The following is a 20,925-nucleotide window of genomic DNA, read 5'->3' as shown; positions in this document are numbered from 1 at the left end:
GTGAGAAATAGCATTTAGCTAGCTTATCCCTATGGGGTTATTTTAGTTTAAAATAAAAAATAAAGAATAAAAACATGGCTGGAGAGATGGTTCGGTGTTTAAAGAACATTGTCTGCCCTTCCAGAGGACCTGTGTGTCTATTAGAGCATCCATGATGGGTGACTCACAACTGGATGTAGCTCCACATCCAAGGGACTCAATGCTTAAAAAAAAAAAAAAAGACACACATACATGCAAACAAAAAAAATAGATGGTTCAATAGAAAGAAAACAAAACCCTACATAGCCCATACGGCTATATTTCTTGACCTAGTCCTCCCACGTTTGTACTAGCTGTCGCACCAAACCCTTTACAACTGACTTTGCAACTCCCCAAAGGGCATCTCCCTTTAACTCCTCCTTCCTCAGGTCTGCATCCATCTCCTTCCACTGCCTGCACTGAGTGAGGCCCCCAGGAAGAGCTTCTCAGCTCCCTGCTTCTAGCAGCTCCACACCTTGCTGCCTCTATACACAGAAACTAAAAAAATAGTTAAGAGAGGAAAATAAGGATGCTTAGGGTAAATGAACTGAGAGGCACACCCCCAGATGGCCTTTTAATTCACACACACAGTGAGTTTTCAAGCCGCCACCTACCCCGGTCCTGTGAACACTTGTCTTCAGTCAAACCTCTTTCTGTCATTCACCTTTTCTTCTGAGATTGTACAGACTGCAGTGGCAGCAGGATGAGCATTCACTGTCAACCAAAGTTAATTTCTGAATAAGACTCCCACTCCTGTCTCCGGCACGTTAAGAGAAGTGACTTTAAGCCCACAGTGTGGTAGAGCGTTAGTATTTTCTTTAATGTAGATTTGTAATAGTTGTTCATATGCTTTTGTGCTGTGTAATCTCTAATATCCTCTAGGGAATCAATTTCAATATATAATGAAAGCTTACAACACAGCAACAAACAACCCTTTCATAGAACCATTTGTACTTTTCATACAACAGAATGAGCCTCGCAAGCCACCACCCTGGGTGTGACACTGTAAACAACAGGAATATAAGAGTATGTGAAGAATTGATCCTAGCTAGGCCTTTCCCAACCAACCAACTACTTGGTGAACTACAACAGAACTCAAGAAGCAGGGCTCATGCTACCCCTCTGCCCCTTGCTCTATCCCCAGACACTGAACACCAGAGCATCCTCTGTGTTGTTCTCTTCTGCAGTCCACAGGTCCCTCCTCTGTGATCCAGTGCGGCCAACCCTGGCTCCAGATGTTCATCTTTTCCTCTCGTATCCTTCCCCATGCATGCCCACAGTCTCTCTTACTCCTCTTTCCCTGGCAGGCAATGTAGAGGCTGCCCCACAGGAGGGAAGCCAGTGTTCCTGGCTGGGATGAAGCTCTGCCTTCTACCGTTGATACCCAGGCCTCACAAGTGCCCCAATTACCTGCAGTAAAGCGTCTCTACCTCCTTTTTTTTTGAACTGCAGCTGCATGTTTCTTCTCCACTTTTGCAAGAAGTCCAAACTGAATGGTGTTCATGTACTGTATTAGGGAGCGATGTCAAGTCCTGTGTCACACTATGTATTATGTCCCTTTGTATGTTCAATTATTCCTTTTTACGAGTTAATATTTGTAAAGGTTATTTATTTTAAAATCATTCTTTTTTTTTTAGGTATTTACTTAAAAATTAATGTGTAAGTGTGTGTATCTGTGGGTGGTGACACAAATGTGAGTGCTGTGCTCTTGGGGGCCAGAAGAGGGCATCAAATCCCCTGAAGTTACAGGTTTTGTGAGAACCCAAAATGGATGCTAGGATAGGAATCATGAACCCATCTCTTCAGCCTCTAAATAGTATTCTTATGTGGACCTGGCGAGGATGCTCAGTGGGTAAAGGAGCTGGCTTTTGGATTTTGCATTGCTTATATGGTGGAGGCAGAAAAACAACTCTCACAAATTGTCCCAGTCTGACCTCCACATGTACACTATGGCACTCATGAATGAATGCACATGTGTGGAAACAACACGACACATACACACTAAATGAATGAATGAATAAATAAATAAATAAATAAATGTTGTTTTGAATTTTAAAAAACATATTCTTCCTTATTTTTCCATCAGACAAGTGTGTGTTCCCGTTATTGCAGCAGCAGGGATGAACGAAGTCTTTCTCACAGAACTTTTTTTCTGTTGGGGGCAGACAAACACTGAACAACAAATAACATAGGTATTTGATTACAGTTGTGGTACGTGCCTTGAAGGAGAAAAACAGGTTCCTAGGAAAGGCATCTGACTTCATCTAAAGTGGGAGAAAGGCCTCTGAGCTGAGAAGACATTTGCTGGGAAGAAAATGAGGCAACAGGTGGAAAGAAGTGCAGTCCAGAGATGATAATTGGGGGTGGGGTGGGGTGAAGACAATCAAACTACAACTCTGTGTGTCTGGAAATGTCCTAAAGGAACCATTATTTTGTAACTACTGTAATATAGTTCATATGTACTACTTTAAAATAAGGAACACCATGGAAGGGAAGGGTGGAGCAGAGGCAAGTGCCACAGAAGAAACATCCCAGGAAGCAGAAAGCAGCTTGGGAAGCCCTAGTGAAGGCAAAGGCTAGCTGCCTAGAGAACTGAAGACTGGAACCAGGATTTAACGATGAAGGAGGTGGGTATCCTTGAGGAAGCTGAGCAGCAGGGAGGGAACAGTCATGCACAGATCCGTTGGCCATGCCGGAGGCTTTGGTCTCTACCAGGAATTTCGTTCTTTTTCCTTTCTTTCTTTCTTTCTTTCTTTCTTTCTTTCTTTCTTTCTTTCCTTTTTAAAAAAAGATTTATTTATTTATTATATCCAGTGTTCTGCATATATATCTGCATGTCAGAAGGGGTGCCAGATCTCATTATAGGCCGTTGTGAACCATCATGTAGTTGCTGGGAATTTAATTCAGGGCCTCTGAAAGAGCAGTCAGTGCTCTCAATCTCTAAGCCATCTCTCTAGCCCCCTCTACCAGGAATTTCTGAAAGATAGTAATATGAAATGACTGCCTGTGGTTGAAATGTGAAATGCCTCCCACAGGCTCAATGTTTCCAACACTTTGTCCCCAGCTGGGGGCAGGGGGCACTGTTTGGGGAGGTTGTGTAACCTTTTAGAGAGAGGATTAAAAATTGACAGAGGAAGTGAGTCATTAGGGACAAACATTGGGGTTGCACAGGTTAACCCGTTTCCTGTGCTCTACCTGTTCCAGACTGCAGGTAGGACCAGCTGCCTCAACCTCTGATGCCTTGGCTTCCCCACCATGGCAGACTGTGTCTCTTCAAACCGTAAGCCCACATAAGCCCTTCCTTCTTTGTTTGATCACAGCATTGAGAAAGGTAACTAAAATATGATCTTTCTTCCTTTCTCTCCTCCCTCCCCCTTCTCGTCCCCCCCCCCACCCCTGCGCTGTGTGTGTGTGTGTGTGTGTGTGTGTATGTGTTTCTTTTAGTTCTTTCTTTTAAAAGTATGGTGCATGTGTCTGTATAATGGTATTGCATGTGAGTGTCCGTGCCTGAAGAGGCCAGAGGTGTTGGTTCTCTCAGGAGCTGGAGTTACAAGTGTTTGTGTGCAACCCCAAACTTTTGTGGGTACTGGAATCCGAATTTGAGTTCTCTGAAAGAATAATATACATTCTTAACTACTGAGTCATCTGTCCAGGCCCAAAACATTTTTCGTTCAAAAAGAAAAAAAAAAGTCACTCTAACTGCTCTGCGGATAGTTAAAGGGCAGGAAACGACTTAGTAGAGATGGTAGTAGTCTGGCCACCTATGCTGATAAAACTGAAAAAGCAAGCTGCTCACAGTAAGCTTCCAGGTCAGCTTGCCAAAAGTAAGGCTCAGAAGTTCAGTGTGAGATACAAACTTAAGTTTAAAAGGTGGAAATAACTGGGTAAACCAAGAATCTCTCTATTTTAAATAGGTGACTATAGTTTTTGAGACAATATTTATGCAGAGACTAAATGGGGTTAAGGGAAAGCCCTGGTTTATGCATAAATGTAGCTATAGAGGTTCTTGGAGCCTCACAAAGCTTTATATAAATTACAACGGTTAAGAGAATATCCATTCAGTTCATGTATAGTTACACTGAATATAAATATATAGCCCAACATACATTTATTATGATTATTCTAAGCATGTTCTTCAGAACTATGGCGTCTGGGCATAGCCCTAACTCCAGCTACTCTGGAGGCTGAGGCAAGAGGTAGAGGCTTTTATGGACTTCAGAGCAAATTCAAGGTCAGCCTGAGCAATTTTAGACAGATCCTGCCTCAACATGAAAATAAATAACAGAGCTCGAGCTATAATTCGGTAGTACAGTACACATGGCACTAGTTTTACCTCACAGTCAACAGTGTGTACACACATTTACACACACACACATACACACACACAGGAGAGAGCACATGATAAACTCCTGTTAAATGCTGGTGCTGAGACTGAGCTGCTCTCACCCTGGCTTGTTGGCTTGTGAAGTGAAAAGGTTAGAGCTTGTGTTTATATTATGTAAGTTGCACGGCTGGCACCTGAAGATATAAATGCTACTTTGTTCTTCCTCAGTTCAAAGAAAAGGGGACTCAGGGCAACCAGAACCACTGGTTTCAAGAGGAGCCAAGCTCAGTGCAGACAGTAGTAGAACTGAAGAACTGCTGCTGTCTTGTTTCCTGCAGCCTTCTGGAGTCAGATTCATTTCTGGCTCTGGAGAAGGTCTGAATACCAAGGATGGACTGTGACCATCTGGTACTTTTGAGGAGCTGCCGTTGGATCGTGACGACAGCACTGGGCTAGGAATCAGGAATCAGGAGTCCCATTCCAGTCCTAGCCTAGATTCCTGGCTGTCTCCAGTTGGTTACTTGGTCTCTTTGGGCCTTGGTTTTCAGCTCTGGAATTGGCACGAGATTAAGCCCAGGGTCACTACATTGCTCACTCTGACTTGAAAGGAAGATATAAAGACTCCCACCTAACTTTACACATGCAGTCTCTTCAATCTTTCTGTTAACAAATGAGAACTCACTATGTATTGATCACCATTATAGGCATTAGGCACATGGCAGTAAACAAGAACCCACAACATCCTCATAGAACTTACGTACTCATATCCGCAGTTGCTCCATCTACATTTTTAACATCTTAACAAGTACTTCAGGAAAGGCACTTGTTTGTTTAACATTCAGCTAAGCAAACAGTTTTTCTTTTCAATATTAGTTTGAAGCACCACCTCCTTTGTCCAGGAAACCTTTCCTCTGAAGTCCTCTGGATTTGGAGCAATGCTACTTACACATGAATTGTAGGTATATTTATATATCTATACATATAAAAATAATTCCGGTTGAAGGAACTTGTTGGTATTAGTCATTCCTATCAGAATATAAACTCCTTGAACAAATGGCCATCTAGTGTCAACATCCTTAGCAGAGTGCTGGGCTAGAGTGTTTCCAGTTACTAATTTTGCCAAGTGGATCTGTACTTCTGGAACACACTGTATCTGAAACTCAAGCCCTCACTGACTTGTGCAGGAAGAGCTGGCACAGCAGGATTCTGCCTGCAGCCTCTGACACTTGGGCTCTGGCCAAGTCTCCTTTGCTCTACCTGTCATTTTGCTATTCCTGTTACTCTTACTCTAGGTGCAGGCAGAGTGAAGATGTTAGCAGTAGATTCCTAAGCACAGAGGCCTCCAAAGCGATTAAGCACATTAGCCAGGTGTGGTACACATCCTTTTTTTTTTTTTTAATTTTATTTTTTATTTTTTATTTATTTTTATTTTTTTTGGTTTTTCGAGACAGGGTTTCTCTGTATAATCCTGGCTGTCCTGGAACTCACTTTGTAGACCAGGCTGGCCTTGAACTCAGAAATTCGCCTGCCTCTGCCTCCCAAGTGCTGGGATTAAAAGCATTCACCAGCACTGCCCAGCTTGTGGCACACATCTTTAATTCCAGCACTGGCAGGCAAAGGCAGGTGAATCTCTCCAACAGGCCAGCCAAGACTACATGGTAAAACTGTGTCACAAACCAAAAGAAAAGTAATTAAGCATATCACACACAGAAAAATATAGAAAATCTACTGAAGATAAATAATGTAAAATTTATATAAACAAACATTGTATATGTCTATGTGCATACAAAATACATAGATATGCTGGTATATACATCTGTACAAATAAATACATATATATAAAAGCACAGATGTGTGTGTGTGTGTATATATATATATATATACACACACACATACATCTAGGTTCATTAAAATCTATGCATGCACATATACAAATAGATGTATATGTAAAAATACTATGCTGGTATGCCTATACATATATGTGCATGTTTATAAGCATGTACTTATATATACATGCACACTTACATGTGCAAACATACATATGGGCATGTATACATATGTTCTTATACTTACATATACATGTGAACACACGCACATACATATATTTACTTTTTATAAAAAGAAGAAACATTAAGATTTTTCTGGCATGGAACATCAGCACACCCACTTGTCACATCTGTTTAACGGCCCCTTGGCATGTACTGTATCTACCCAGGTTCTTGAGGGAAGTAGAGAATGGCTTTCCTTCAGCACAGAGAAGAGTGAGTCACCGAGAGTTCAGTGAGGTAGATTTGCAAATTACCTTATCTGGTTTTAACTAGTTTGCCCTCACAAACAAGAAAGCAACCTATAAAGATTCTTAGCCGGAGAAGCAATCTAGATGTAATCCCACCAGGATCAAGGAGCTGGATGGTGATTAGCAGACGCCAAGCACTGCCCAAGCCTGCCTGGTTTACCCTCACAAACACCGCACTTTCATTCCCATTTAGCCATGAGGAAAATGGATAGCTGTTTAAGCTAGCGCCAGAGTAGTGGTTGCACTGGGATGCTCTGCCCTCACTCGGCACTCAGAGCCTGTCACCACAACACTCTGCTGCTTGCTAACAAAAGGAAATTTAAAAAATGGTAAGCAAACGGTTAGCTATCTGGCTCAGACATCTTAGGAAGTGATGTTCTCAGCACTGCTAAGTGCAGCACTTGGTTGTTGCCAACCCTATTAGATACTAAATAGGGGCTTGCTACTGAGTTCACAAACTAACTTATGTGAGTGCTTTCTCAAATACACAATGGGTCAAATAAATTTGGAACTTGTTGTGGCTTGAGATGTGATCAAATGGTTAACTGACTTTCTATGAGGGTCAGCAATCTTATGCTCCAAAATTGGTTGTCATTTCTTCCAGGAAAATGAGATTCTGTGTGGCTAACAGGTTTATGGTAAAATTGCTACTTTCTACTTGCAGATTTAATGTTAAAATGTCCTAAACTACTATAGAACATTTTTAAAACCATTCTAATGAACAAGAAGTGCCTGAGACTTCAGCATGGCAGTGAAGACTTTGGGTAACGTTTCCACTGCCCGGCATTTGTAATCTTGTTAGACTCTCCCAAGCACCTTCCACATCCAGGGATGCCTCTGCATTGTGTATCTATAGGATCTGTCAGCACTAAGTTTAATCTTGGCCATTGCTTCACACATGACACAGACTAAGTAGGTCACATGTCAATGGCTCCCTTTTCTCACTAAAAGTTCTACCAATCATCTGGGGCTATGGTCTGACAGCCCCATGCTCCTATACTCAGGATTCCATGTTTACAGCCACAACTATACTTTTTCATCTTGGTGGTTTGTTTTAGTTACAGCTAGGGCTGCTATGTGTGGCCGTGTTACTTATGCAGTGGATGTGGAGGTTTGGCTATGAGCAAGCAGAAGCTCACATTGGACCAGGCTCCACTCACCAAGCTCTATGCTGTCATGTGTATTACCAGATTCACACGTTGTCCAGTGCTGAATTAATGTGAGTGTCTGAGCGTGGAGAACATTCTTATTCACCTGACACACTCCCTGGTGGCATGCCTCATCAAAAACAAATAGCAACAAATATCTGTTGAATTCAATGTCACACACAGGATTCTGACACCCTTCGTTATTTTTTCATTGTCTTTATTCAGTGATGCAGAAAACCAGTCAGTTCTCTCCTTTACATTCTTTTAAGCCTGTATCACAATGACCAACAAACACCTTAGAGCTACTTAGTGGAAACTGACTATATAATAAATGAACTTTGTCCACCTCTCTTAGTGTCTCCTGTAAGCCACACTGACCTCAACTCACTATGTAGCTGTGGGTGACCTTGAACTTTTGATTCTCTTATGTCTCCTAAGCAGTGCTGGGGATTTATGCATGCTTGGAAGGCACTCTGCTAAGTGAACTCTCTGACACTCCATATTTTCTAAGCCGCCTTTAAAATCAAAACCTTCTTTCAGAGCCGGTGGATAGGGCATCAACATCTCACCTCCTCCCAAGGCTCAGGGTTCATCCTGACGTAGGGAAACAAAGAATGCAAGAGTCAGAGGCAGTGAATGACTATAAGGCAATAGTGTTTCTGGATAGAGCAGGAGAGCTGCACTCTGCACATGAGCTCCTGGCAGTTGTGACAGCATGCACAACACCTGCTGCTTTGTTTGTTTGTTTGTTTGTTTTACACAGGGTTACAATTAAAAGATTGCCTTAAATCTTAGAAGAGACTTTGGACTTTTAAATTGTTTAGAATGTGAAAGACTACAGGAACTTGTAAGTTGGACTGAGTGCTTTTTGCATTATGATTCAGTCATGAGCTTATGGGGGCCAGAGAATGGGATGCGACAGTTTGGATGAGCATGGCCCCCGTAGGCTCATATATATAAATACTTGATTCCCAGTTGGTGGAACTGTTCAGGGAGGATTAGGAGGCATGGCTTTGCTATACAATGCGTGTCACAGGTAAGCTTTGAGGTTTCAAAAGGCTCATGCAATTCCAGTGATCTCTATCTGCCTTGTGGTTGTGAATTAAAATGTTTATTCTCGGCTGTTCCCTCACTGGGCCATCATACACGCCAACCCTCTGGAACCATAAACCATGTTAAACTCTTTCTTTTATCAGGTGACTTGGTTGTGCTGTTTTATCACCGCAACAGAAAAGTAACTAAGGAAGCTACCATAGAGATACTTGTACTCCATGTTCATTATTGTTTATTCATAACAGAAAGGAAGTGGACCCAAGCTTGTTGACCATCAACAGAGGACTGTTGATAATAACAATCTGGTACACATATAAAATGGAATACTATTTAGCTCTAAATAAAAATGAAGTCACAAAGCTTTCAGAAAAATGGCTAGACTTAGAATGTGTATTAAGTGAGGTCACACAATATCAGAAAGAAAAATACCGCCCTCACATTCATGCATGTATGTATATGTGTATATGTGTGTATACACATATATATGTGCATGTATATATGTATATCTATATAAATATACATGTGAGTATATAGTATTACATGCAAAAAGGATAGCAGTGAAAGGTAAATACTAGAGGATAAGGAAGGACAGACTGCAAGTAAAGAATACATGAGTCACGAGAGAGGGTATAAGGCTAATGTTTTTTTCTAGTTTTGATTCTGTTGTGAAGTGTGTGTGCTTGTGTGTGTGTTAAATAGGTACATAAAAATATAATCTACAGTGCAAATGCAGAATGCATTATAAAGCCCAGCTTTGAATGGCTGTTCTAACTTTCCTAAAGACCTTTGACATGGAGAGTCTTTGGTTTTGCCTAATCCTGCTATGTTATGTTCTTTATTTGCAAATTCTTTACAATAAAGTTTTAATTACTAAAAATCAAAAAAGACAAGCCGGGCGTAGTGGCACATGCCTTTAATCCCAGCACTCGGGAGACAGAGGCAGGCAGATTTCTGAGTCCGAGGCCAGCCTGGTCTACAGAGTGAGTTCCAGGACAGCCAGGGCTACACAGAGAAGCCCTGTCTCGAAAAACCAAAACAAACAAACAAAGAAATCAAAAGAGACAAAAAACGAAAAGCTACTACCCTCTAAGTTTTACTCACTAGTTTTATCTTCTCAAGAGCCTTATGTTCAAATGCATAATAAACTTCAAGGCTTCTGTAATTGAACCAAAGGAGACATCCATCATGGGATTTATGACACCTCATAGACTGTGGTGCAATAGAAACAGGACTTCTATAAATGTTCACTGTGTGCCAAATGGTGATGAGGGCTGAGGTTCAGAGGCCACAGTCTGTCTACAGCCTATAAAGAGAGAACAATGTTTCTGGAATGACCTAATTTTCTGTAAATATATAAAATTCTATCAATGGCTAACATCTAATTATTAAATTTAATTTTATCAACAAGGAAATTTATATAAATTGATATTTATGTACTCACCTATATTGCTAGGTGAGATATAATGACTAGCATTGTTTTGTGAAAGACCTTGAGTGACAACCTTAGATGATACAATGAAGCCATAAAACAGAGAGAGGAAAAGGGGAAATAGTAATTAACAGTTTTTTGCTTTATTTTAAGGAAAATTTTTACTTTTAGGGAAAGAAATGATTATCTACTAGAAAGGCCACAAGAATTAAGTAATTATATTTATAAAAAAAACTGACCAGGACTAGGCCACTTTATGTGAAACTCAAGTAAAAACCCTGTGAACTTTTAAAAAGTAGAAAACCAAGCATCAAAGCCTATTAGCTCAAACTAAAAAGAAGGTCCAGAGACTAACAATTCCCTACTTGCTAAGTAGGAAAAGTGACAAAGGGGAGAGAGATGGGGGATGGCAGGAAAGAAGGGGAAGGACTGGGGTGGGGGGGAAAGAACCTGTTTTCCCATAGGTGTTTTCAATCTGAAATGAAAGCTCCTGCTTTGCTTGCATTTGCATTTCGTTGCCTTGAGTAAAGCTGTGCATCTTTCCAGATGCTCCTGGTGATTTGTAGTTCATCTTCAAAAAAAAATTAAACATTTTTTTATTCATAGTTTCCTTCCTGAGTTGGTTTTTTGTTTTGTTTTGTTTTTGTTTTTGTTTTGTTTTTCGAGACAGGGTTTCTCTGTGTAGCCCTGGCTGTCTTGGAACTCACTCTGTAGACCAGGCTGGCCTCGAACTCAGAAATCCGCCTGCCTCTGTCTCCCAAGTGCTGGAATTAAAGGCCTGCACCACCATTGCCAGGCTAAAATGATTAGTTTTATTTTTTTGTATTTTACGTGCATTGGTGTCCTGTCTGCTTGTCCATGTGTCAGATCCCTCGGAAGTTGAGTTGCAGACAGTTGCAAGCCTCCCTGTGGGTGCTGAGAATCGAACCCTGGCTCTGGGGAAGAGCAGCTGGTATTCTTAAGCACTGAGCTGTCTCTCCAGTCCCATGTTAGTGCCAATTTCTAACTGGTATTTTATTTTCGATTTATATCAATATATTTCTACATGTAAGTTAAATTTTTTAATTTAATATTTTAACTTTATTATAATATTATATCAATGTTTAGTATTAATATTATATAATATGTTACATTATACAACATATAATAAATGTTATAATGAATATTTTAATTAAAATTAATAAACCATATTTTGTTTTTACTTTTTTTGTTTCATTTTTTGTTCCAGACTATTATTATAAAATAGTCATCTTTATGAGCAATGCTATCAAGTAATTATTATAACTTCACCCTTAACATTCTCAAGCAATACTGAGACATCTTCAAATGCCAAACTTTTATAATAGTCATTGTTCTATCACCAAGATCTTATGAAATCATTTCAGAAACATTAGCACCACGGCACCCACTTTATTAGATGCCTCCTGATTCTTTCACATTGAAACCCTAGTGCTTGCAAACCTCTAGATGAGGCTTTTCCCACATCACTTTCATGGAGACAGCACATAAGTGAAACAGTCAACAACGTGACACAGAGGAAGTTTAGCTGTTGGGTAAGTGAAAAGATTTGAGGTCTAGCAAAGTGACCACATTATCAACTAATTCAACAAGTATCTAAGACCACCTGCTCTAATGCAGTTTCAAAGCTGTGTCTTCCCTACTGGTGCTGTCCAATACAGAAACTGTGGCCAGCACATGCTGACCGCTTTTTGTGTACCAGGTAGCATATCAAACTCTGTCTACATTTTACATTAATTTTCTCACTCTTAGGGAGGGACAACAGTAGTACTCATAAATACAATTATTGAAAGAATTAAGTGAAAAATACCAGACGTGAAGCTCCTAGGATGCGGCCTGGGAGATATTCTCATATACTCTAGCTTCAGTAGCTCTGGGATGGCTATTCTAGTGCTTATTCCAGCCTTGTAAAATAGGACTAGTACTATCCTGACATTACAGTTAAGCTATTTAGTGGATTTAAAAGATTAGCCAAGGAACGAATGAGTGAATGAATAAATCATCAAAGGAAAGTAGGACTGAAATCCACTAGTTGTTTTTCACGAATGCCTCTTTCTGTTGCAGGATACAAGCAACCATACTGCAGTACACCTAGCTGTTAAGTGTGTACACCATTAAAATTGTCATTTGGGGTGGCTGTGGTTCCAGAAGATTTACTGTCCCAGAGGCTTCCAAGTCATTCCTTGCTCTGGGCTTAAGGCTCCAGCTGCTTCAGAGTCTCCCTGGTCATCCAGATGAACTCGAAGAGCTGATGCTTCCTCTGGAGCCAACCCAGGCAACTTTTTCCTCTGTAGCATTTCTGTCAAATGTCTTCTGCTTTCTGCAGTGTTGCTGGGCTTTCTTCTCTAGTCATGTTGGGTTTTCCTTCCAACCACTTTGAATGCCGTATGTAAAACTAACTTCTATTCTGTTGTAACTGTTGTCTGGGAGGCTTACTGCTAACCTAGGCTTAGTCCTGGAAACTTCGGTCTTCATACCATCTTATCTAGGTCTAGGATGTTTTCAGCCTCCGAGACGTGCTTCTGAGTAAGCTTACTCTTTCTTGTTCTTTCTGAACTCTGGCTGGCTGGTCAGCTGTTCTGGTTCAAAACTCCTCTCCATGCTGACTGCTTCAATCTGGCTTTTCTCTCAGTCTCTGAAATGCTCTGCTTAGCCTCAAATTGGCTCTAACAATCTTTTCTAGTCTTCTGGCTCCTTCTCATTCTCTTGCTCATTCTGCCTTTACTGGTGTCTAGCTTGTTCTCTCTTCAGTCTGTCTCTGGAAAACTCTGGGGGTAAAACTGCCTCCTTTCTCCCTCTCTGTGCTGCTCCACTCTCCCTCTCAACTCTACTGCACTGCTCTCCAGGAACTCGACTGTCTTCCTGTGCTGTACTCTCTTCTTGAGACATCCATCTCAATAAATTAAATGAATAAACAAGAAAAATTAAATTTTATCAATATTTAGTCCATAGATCAACATCAGCATCTCACTATTCTTAAGTGAAAAGTATGTTCTCTGCAATGTGGGTAATCGTTCAGGGGTTCTTCACTTCATTGCTTCTTGGTATATTAAGATTTAGTCCATGTCAATTCTCTCATTATGTTTGCTAGCTTTATGTCAATTTGACACAAGCTAGAGTCATCTGAAATGAGGGAACCTCAATTGTGAAAATGCCTCTATAAGATTGGACTATATATATACAAGGTGTTTTCTTAATTGGTGATTGATGGGGGAAGGGCCAGCTACTGTGAGTTGCTGGCAGTCTTTGTACTATAAGGCAGGCTGAGTAAGCCATGAGTGTAAGCCAATAGGCAGCACTCCTTCAGGGGTTCTTCATGAGCTCTTACCTGTTCCTGCCCTGTTTGAGTTCCTGACCAGACTTCTTTCAATGAAGGACTATGATGTGGATGCATAAGTATAAGTCAATAAAACCCTATTCTGCCAAGTTACTTTTGGTCATGGTGCTTCACCATGGCAATAATAACCCTGACTAAGATACTTGCTATATTATTATTTCGTTAAATCAACTTTTACCAAGATGAAAGAATCCAGAAAGGATTTCAAGAAAGAGGTCATGAGTGTAAGCATGAAGGAAAAAAAGGAAAACTAGAATGGCACCTAACTTCTAACAAGGCTTCTAGAGAACCAGCTCACTCAGGAAATGGGAAGGGCATGCGTGAAACAGATTTGAAAATACTCCCACTTTGTGATTTTGTCCAAGATGTGGCAGCCAGGGGGACGGTGGAGATGCAAGTTGAGTTATTCACCTTTAGAACAATTTACAGCAGCATCGACATTTCAATAGTCAAGAGAATCTTGATGCAGTATTTCTCAAAATTCTATGATGAAGTTTCAAACATTTACATATTAAGGCTGGAGAGATGACTCAGTAGTTAAGAGCACTTGTTGCTCTTACAGAGGACCCAAGTGACTCACAACTGCCCAGAACACCAATCCCAGAGCATCTGGTGCCTCTTCCAACATCTGTGAGCTGCACGATTGTGGTTCATGTACACTCTGATACACATAAAATAAAAAATAAAAAAATTAAACACTCTTCCCAAACTCATCATATGTATGCTTAAACATGAAGACAGACTTTTTTGGCCTTTTCAGAAATCTGAGTAGTGTATTTAAAGAATTTTTAGTTTACCTGGATTTTTATTTTTATTTTGTTGGTTGTTTTGGGAGAAGGTATTTGACTCTTCTGGGAGAAGGAAGTAGGGATTGAATTTGGAGCCCTCTGTATGCTTGGAAAGTCCTCCACCACTGCAGCCCACCTGTTAAAACATAAAAATTCTAGTTGACATTAGGAAAGATGGAAAATTAGTAGCTGAATTTCAACAAAACCCTTTGTATGGCTGGAAACTGAAACAGATAAAAATGAGCATTGTATTAGAAATAGTAGTTGAAAATGCACTTCTTGCATTAGGATCAAAATCTTTGTGGGTTACCTTTTTCAGCTTATAACAGCTATTAAAGCCAAGTACAGAAATAACCTGAACACTGAATCAGATATTTTAATAAGTGTTTCACAAAGAATTAGCTTTTAAAAACCTAATGAAACCTAGTCAATCAGAGTGAGCTCACTAAATATTTTCAGTAGGGTTAATGGATTTCTTTTATACCATTACTACTTAAAATCTCGTTTATTTTAAATGTCTGTCTTTGCTATAATTTTTAGAATTTATTGATGTTTTACAGTGCCACAAATAGCAGAATTCTAATAAATCTTACATAACTGTATAGAAAGCTTTTCTTGGGTGTGGGGTGTTCAATAGTAACAAGTTTGGCGAACCAATAGCACAGGTAAAGGAGTTGGCGCTGTGGATGCTGGGTACATGGCACAATGGCATTAACTCAGCAGGCTGTAAGAGGACTAGTTTGCCAAAAGTCTTCATGAAAGACGTCTCACTGGGTCTTCATAATGGAAGGAGTGCGGTGAAGGAAAATGACTAATAGGAAATTTGTTTCGTCTAACACATGGTATTTACCGTCTGGGGAGATTACAAAAAACATATTCAAAAGGACAGCACAGGTTGAAGCGCACCACAGCTCTGCTCTCAGACTTGGCCCTGTAGGAGGATGACAGCAAGCCCCCCAGAAGGGTGCAGGGGAGCACCTCCAAGTGTAGTGTCTCCTCTTTAAGGGGCTCCAGGGGCTAGCTGATGGGCACCGAGGTCCCTAAGGAGAGTGGGGCGGCCACGAAAACAGGACAGACGAGGACCGGAGCCTTGAGGGCGAAAGCCAGAAAGGCGATTTCTCCACAAGGCGCGTTGTTTACAGGCTCGAGGCCAAAGGTTCCTCAAGAGGGGCTGCAGCGGGCGCGCTGGGGACCAGGGAAAAGTCTGGGGACTGCAGGGCTGAAAGGGGGGCTTTGAACTGGAGCTCGTTCGTGACGCAGAGGCCTCGTCCCTCCCTCGGCCGACAGAGGGAGCCGGAGGATGGGAGGACCGACTTCCCCGTAGTGAAAAGCGCCTACACCGGCCCTCAACCAGCGTAGCGTGGCGTACCCCGGGGCTGAGCAAGAGGTGAGAAGATCCGGAGCTCACGACGGCCGCCTGCATACCCCAGGCGCCAGGCGCTGGGCCGCGCGCCCACTGCGCTGAATTCTCGCGAGAGCGGCGGCCGCCATTTTTCCATTGATTGCCGCGGGCCGGGGGAGGGGCGGCGGCGGCGGCGGCGGCGGCGGCAGCGGCGGCGACGGCGGCGGCGCCCTGGGTCGGTGTCTGCGCGCTGGTGTCTAAGGCCTGAGCGGAGGCCTCCTCAGTTGCTGGAGCGCAGGCGGCTGGGAGGATGACTGTCGCTGCCGTTCTCTCCTGAGACACAGAGCCGCCGCCACCTCCACCAGGCCCCCGCAGGCAGGGCGGAGACGAGCGGTCGGAGTCTGAGCGATGGTGCCCGGCGAGGAGAACCAACTGGTCCCGAAGGAGGTGAGGGGCCGGCGGGCCAGACTAGGCCCGAAGCCTGCGGTCCGCTCGAAGTCGTGCAGGCCCCGGGCGGGAGGCAAGGCTAGGGCCGGGCAGGCGTGCGGCCGGGTGGACGGTGGGCGCGGCGGGCAGTTGGAGACCGCTGGTTCCCGGGGCCACGTAGCCGAGGGAGAGCCCCGGCTGCGAGGGGCTAACGCATCAAAGACTGGACCCGAGGAGTTGGGTTCTGCTCCCGGGGGTGGGGGGGAGTATTGCGGAGAGAAAGTGGCCTTTGAAGTCCAGACTTCACACACGTCGAGCCGAGAGAGTTAAGAGAGATCGTTTCAAAGAAAACATTCTGGAACAGTTGCCCGTGGGCAGGACGGGGTGACGGTGCTGCTTCTGGGGTTTGACAGCGTATAGCTTACGGGGCTTGTGAAATCGACACCTAAGTTGAGATCTGTGGGAGGGCAGACTTAACTGTTAAAGAGTTGTGGGTCTCCCCACCCCCCTCCCCCCAGCCCCCATTCCCCCTCCTGTTACTTCGTAGTACTATTGGCCAGCCTAAATGGGGCCTACCCAGGATCGTTGAAAAAATAGTTAAGTGGGGCTTGAACGGGAGGGTAGGAGATAGCCGAGTTAATTTCACCATATGGAGAGACAAAACGTTGTTTTTGTGTGGAATTTTGGCATTTTTCTGGTGTTGCCAACTTGGGTGACTTAAATTCTTAAAAGCGAGTGACATAAGACTCCCGGACTTCTTGGCTTCCCATGAACAGTCAGTAGTAGAAGATTAAAGGTAGAATCCTGCACTGCCCAGTGGATTTCGACATATTAATAGTCCGTTGGCTTTATAAATATCCTCAGCATATTCAAACATGTATTTTTAACTGCTGATCGTCAGGCTTAATGCTTTGGACTTTTATAGCTCATATACCTTAAATAGATGCCAAGTGTTAAGTTGAAATTAGGATGGTAGGATCTTGATATTTATACACGATCATTTCGGATTCCTAAATGTTTAGGTTTTGTTTGTTTGTTTTTTTAATTGTAGCAATTTGTTGCTACACAGACAACTCCTGGCACAAAGCAAAGTGACTTTATTTTGTACCTGAATAGTTAAAATTTCCCATCTTTCCTTAGATGGATAATAAGTTGATTTCTAGGGTTTTGTTTTTCCGTTTTGAGGTAGGATCTTACTATGTGAACTTTACTCACTTATAGATAAGCTGGCCTGGAAATTCTTAAGAGATTTCCCTGTCTCTGTCTCCCCTGATGCTGGGATTAAAAGTGTGTGCTATCAAACTCAGTGGAGTGCCTGTTTGTTGTTTAAGGCTGAGTTGTGTGTGTGTCAGTATTTTATCTATCAGACATCTCTAAGTCTCAGTACAGCAGATAAGCATGAATTGAAGATCTTGCCTCTGGAACAGTTTCAGCAACTGAGAGTTGGGAAGTCGGGAACATGAGTCCTCCTATGGTCCAGTCCGGCATTTTGTACTTTGTACTAAGTAACAAGGAAGGAAGGAATAGGTTTTAAGAGAAAGTTAACCTTCATTTCCTTTGGTGCTGGTTTCCAATCTTAAAAAACAAAATTAACCCTTAATTTCCAACAGTTAGAGAATAGAACAAGTGCAACCCTGCATAAGATTATATTAATAACTCTGTTTGTAGAAGTCCTGATAGAGATGTGCACATATCCTGCTTTGCACGAATTTACCTGTTGTCTTAAAAACTGATCTTGCAATGCTAGTTTTACCTCCGGGACGATTGAACTCTCCCTTATCTGAGATCTCCCTTATCAGATGAACCTAACTTTTTTCCTTCTGGATTTTATGCTTTATTTCCTGTTCCTGGCTTTCAGTACTTTATCCACAGCTCCTGCTTCCTGGGACATACATCAAACTGCTCTTGAAATGCAGACTTTTTCTTTACCTAGCCAGATAGTGGTTTTTTTTTTGTTTTGTTTTGTTTTTTGTTTTACTTGTCAGCCTCACTCATGCTTCATTCACAGGTTGCTTCTGCTTCCATATTTGCTTCTGAATTAACCAGGGCTGTATCCCAAAAGGAAGCTAGTTATCTCTTAAACCAAATATGTGGGCTTTCTCCCCTTCTCTTCCTTCAGTTAGTTTGTGGCATTAGATACTTTAAAACATGGCCTTTCTCTTGTTTGTGTTTTTAGTAATGAGTTTTATTTTCTTTGTTATCAAATAACATTTGAATTATACAGTGCTAAATCTGAGGGGAAATCACACAATTTAAACCACTTCACTTCTCACAGGAGTGAGAAGTACAGCTCTCAGGTTGAAAGTGACTTGTTCAAATTAAGGACTCACAGGTGTGGAACTAGAGCTTGGGTCCTCCATCTCGTCTTTTCATCCTCTTACGTTCAGTCCATGTTACCTTGGAGCTCTAAGAATAGTTTCTATTTCTTCGGGTACTTGTTTAGTAAGTGACAATATAGTGCAGAATTAGAAGCTTTCCTGTGCCGATTCCAGCTATATTAACAACCCTAGAGAGCTTTGTTTTGCTTCAGAGAAGGTCTGACCTTTATGGATGTGGCTTCCGATTCTATGTGTGAATTCATAGAGTTGTTAAGTAAGTTAAGATTATTTTGGTCCTGAAACTCCAGGACAAATGTCCCTTGGAGAACTGCTGTAGGCGGCATCTTAGTGTAGAGATGAACTAACTGTTGCCCAGCTCCCAGCCTGTTGTTGTTTGAGTTAGGAGTGATTTTTAAATTGCTGGATTTAAAAAACTAAAAGAAGAAGAGCTTTCTGTGATACATGAGCATGGTTGAATGGGACAACAGTTTTCAGTGGTGGCAGCAGTGTTGAGTGGCTGCTGGGTAGGCTGTGTGCAGCCTGGTATTCAAAGCGCAGTACACTTGCTTCTGGCCATAGCCTGCCCTTTCCTAGCTTATCTCTCTTCCCATGGAACAAGTTTTTAATGTAGACAAACAGGTTTCTCTCCAGCTTGCTTTATTGTGCTGTCCCTCTTTCCTACTTACTTCACTTGTTCAAATCCTCTGTACACAGTCCATAAACCCTCTTTGTCAAAGAGTCTGGAGCATTTTAACCTAAGGATTCTCTCCATAGAAGGCTTTAGCATAAGAGCAGATCTCACTTAGCAGTTCATAAACAGCGTTTTGGAACATCTACTGTGGTTTCTGACTATGGTACACATTTTATGATGTTCATTGGGAATTCCTTGACAGCAGAGGTGGTGTTTCTCACTTTTGTTTTTCTATATATATTACAAGTCTAGGGGAGTGTTTTTGCTGGAGCATAGATTAGTAAATATTCATTTGTATGGTTGTAAGGATGGAGGAGACTTTGAATTCTAACTGGCTATTGCTCTGCTTGGAGATTTTCCACAGCATAATTGGCAAGCTGTTTCCATATCCATGACTTATCTTGATAACAGCTTTTTCTTCTTAGGAGACCTCTGTTATTTTAAGGTTTTGCATTGAGATAAATCTAGATCTTTAGTGTCATCTTTTGATAGTTGTCAATGATCAACATTTCTGTTGGAGAGCTTTTCTAATGGCTGAAGATAGAGAAAGCAGAGAGAGCTCACTCACCTTTTCTGTTCTGGAGTCTGCATTCCTCAGCTCTTCAGCTGCTTCGTGCTTGTTCATTTGGACATGTTCCAGCATTCTAGTACTCCTAAATTATACCCCAAAATGAGCAAAAGGAAAGGGCGGTGTTCATTGAGGAGCGCATCACTGTTTTACTCTGCCATGTGACTTAATTGCAATATTGATTTTGATGTTGAGATTGCTTGCTTTTAGTACCTTCAGTTTTAATTATTGCCTGGTGGTTGTTTGTTTGTTTCCTTGTAAGGGTTTGGGTTGTAGCATATAGGAGTACTCTGCCCTGTAGGAGAAAGTTAGAATGGACACCTCGAGTGTCATCGGGTATGAACAGAAAGGAACGTATTTATTAATGTTTTGGTTTTTCTTTTCAAGACAGGGTCTCCCTATGTAGTTCTGGCTGACCTGGAGCTCCCTATATATAGAGACCAGAATGCCCTTGAACTCACAGAGCTTCTCCTGCTTTTGTGTGCCATCACATCTGGCACTGAAGTTTTTAAAATGATACTTTCAGTGCACAGAGCATATAAATTTCGATAAGTGGACATGTAAATTACACACCTTGATGTTTTTCCCTGTGTGTCACTACTCTTTGCATTTGGATATGGGTTTTGGCATCTAATGATGATAGTAATAACTGATCTTTATTGGGATACCAGATACGGTCACATATCCTGGGTATGTATTAACTCATTTGAGGGCAGCAACTTCACAACTGTGTAGGAGAGATTGTCAATGACTATTGGTTTCTCTGTTGTCTGATTTCTTGTAGAAGAAATCTTTTCATCCTTGTCTACCATATCAAATGAGTATTCTTTTAATTTTATCTCTCTTTGTTAAACTACTTGGAATTGCTGCAGTGCCACATTGGTCATTTTTGATTTTGTTTATTGCAGAGCATCGATTCTTGCCTGAGAGATGCTTCCCAGATAATACCATCAGTGTCTTAAACTGGAGTATTAGTAGAGGTTGGCTCATTCTTAAACTTACCATTTAATGCAGTGAAAGGAGACTGAATGCCGACTGTGTATGACTACAGTTCTGTTGGGAAACAGTGGACATGCAGGACCAGGAGAGGAGACTTTGGCACTGATAGTTGACGTTTCTGTGTGTCTGGATGATTGGGCTGTGTGGCTGGAGCTCTGCAAGCTTGTTGT

General features: G+C 41.8%; 1 protein-coding gene across 3 annotated transcripts in view; it reads left to right on the top strand.

Annotated features, from left to right (window-relative positions):
- Positions 1-15,934: 15,934 nt before the first annotated feature.
- Usp47 (ubiquitin specific peptidase 47) overlaps positions 15,935-20,925 on the top strand; it is an 88,351-nt gene continuing 83,360 nt past the window's right edge. For all 3 annotated transcript variants that reach the window (XM_021166024.3, XM_029480008.2, XM_029480007.2), the window contains exon 1: positions 15,935-16,200. In XM_021166024.3, the coding sequence (XP_021021683.1) occupies positions 16,162-16,200 (39 nt within the window). In that variant the 5' untranslated portion in view covers positions 15,935-16,161. The remainder of the gene's footprint in view (positions 16,201-20,925) is intronic.

Source organism: Mus caroli, unplaced genomic scaffold, assembly GCF_978045245.1.
Source record: "Mus caroli unplaced genomic scaffold, Mus_caroli_1 scaffold_8, whole genome shotgun sequence".
NCBI lineage: Eukaryota > Metazoa > Chordata > Mammalia > Rodentia > Muridae > Mus > Mus caroli.
This window is presented reverse-complemented; position numbering and strand designations above follow the sequence as displayed.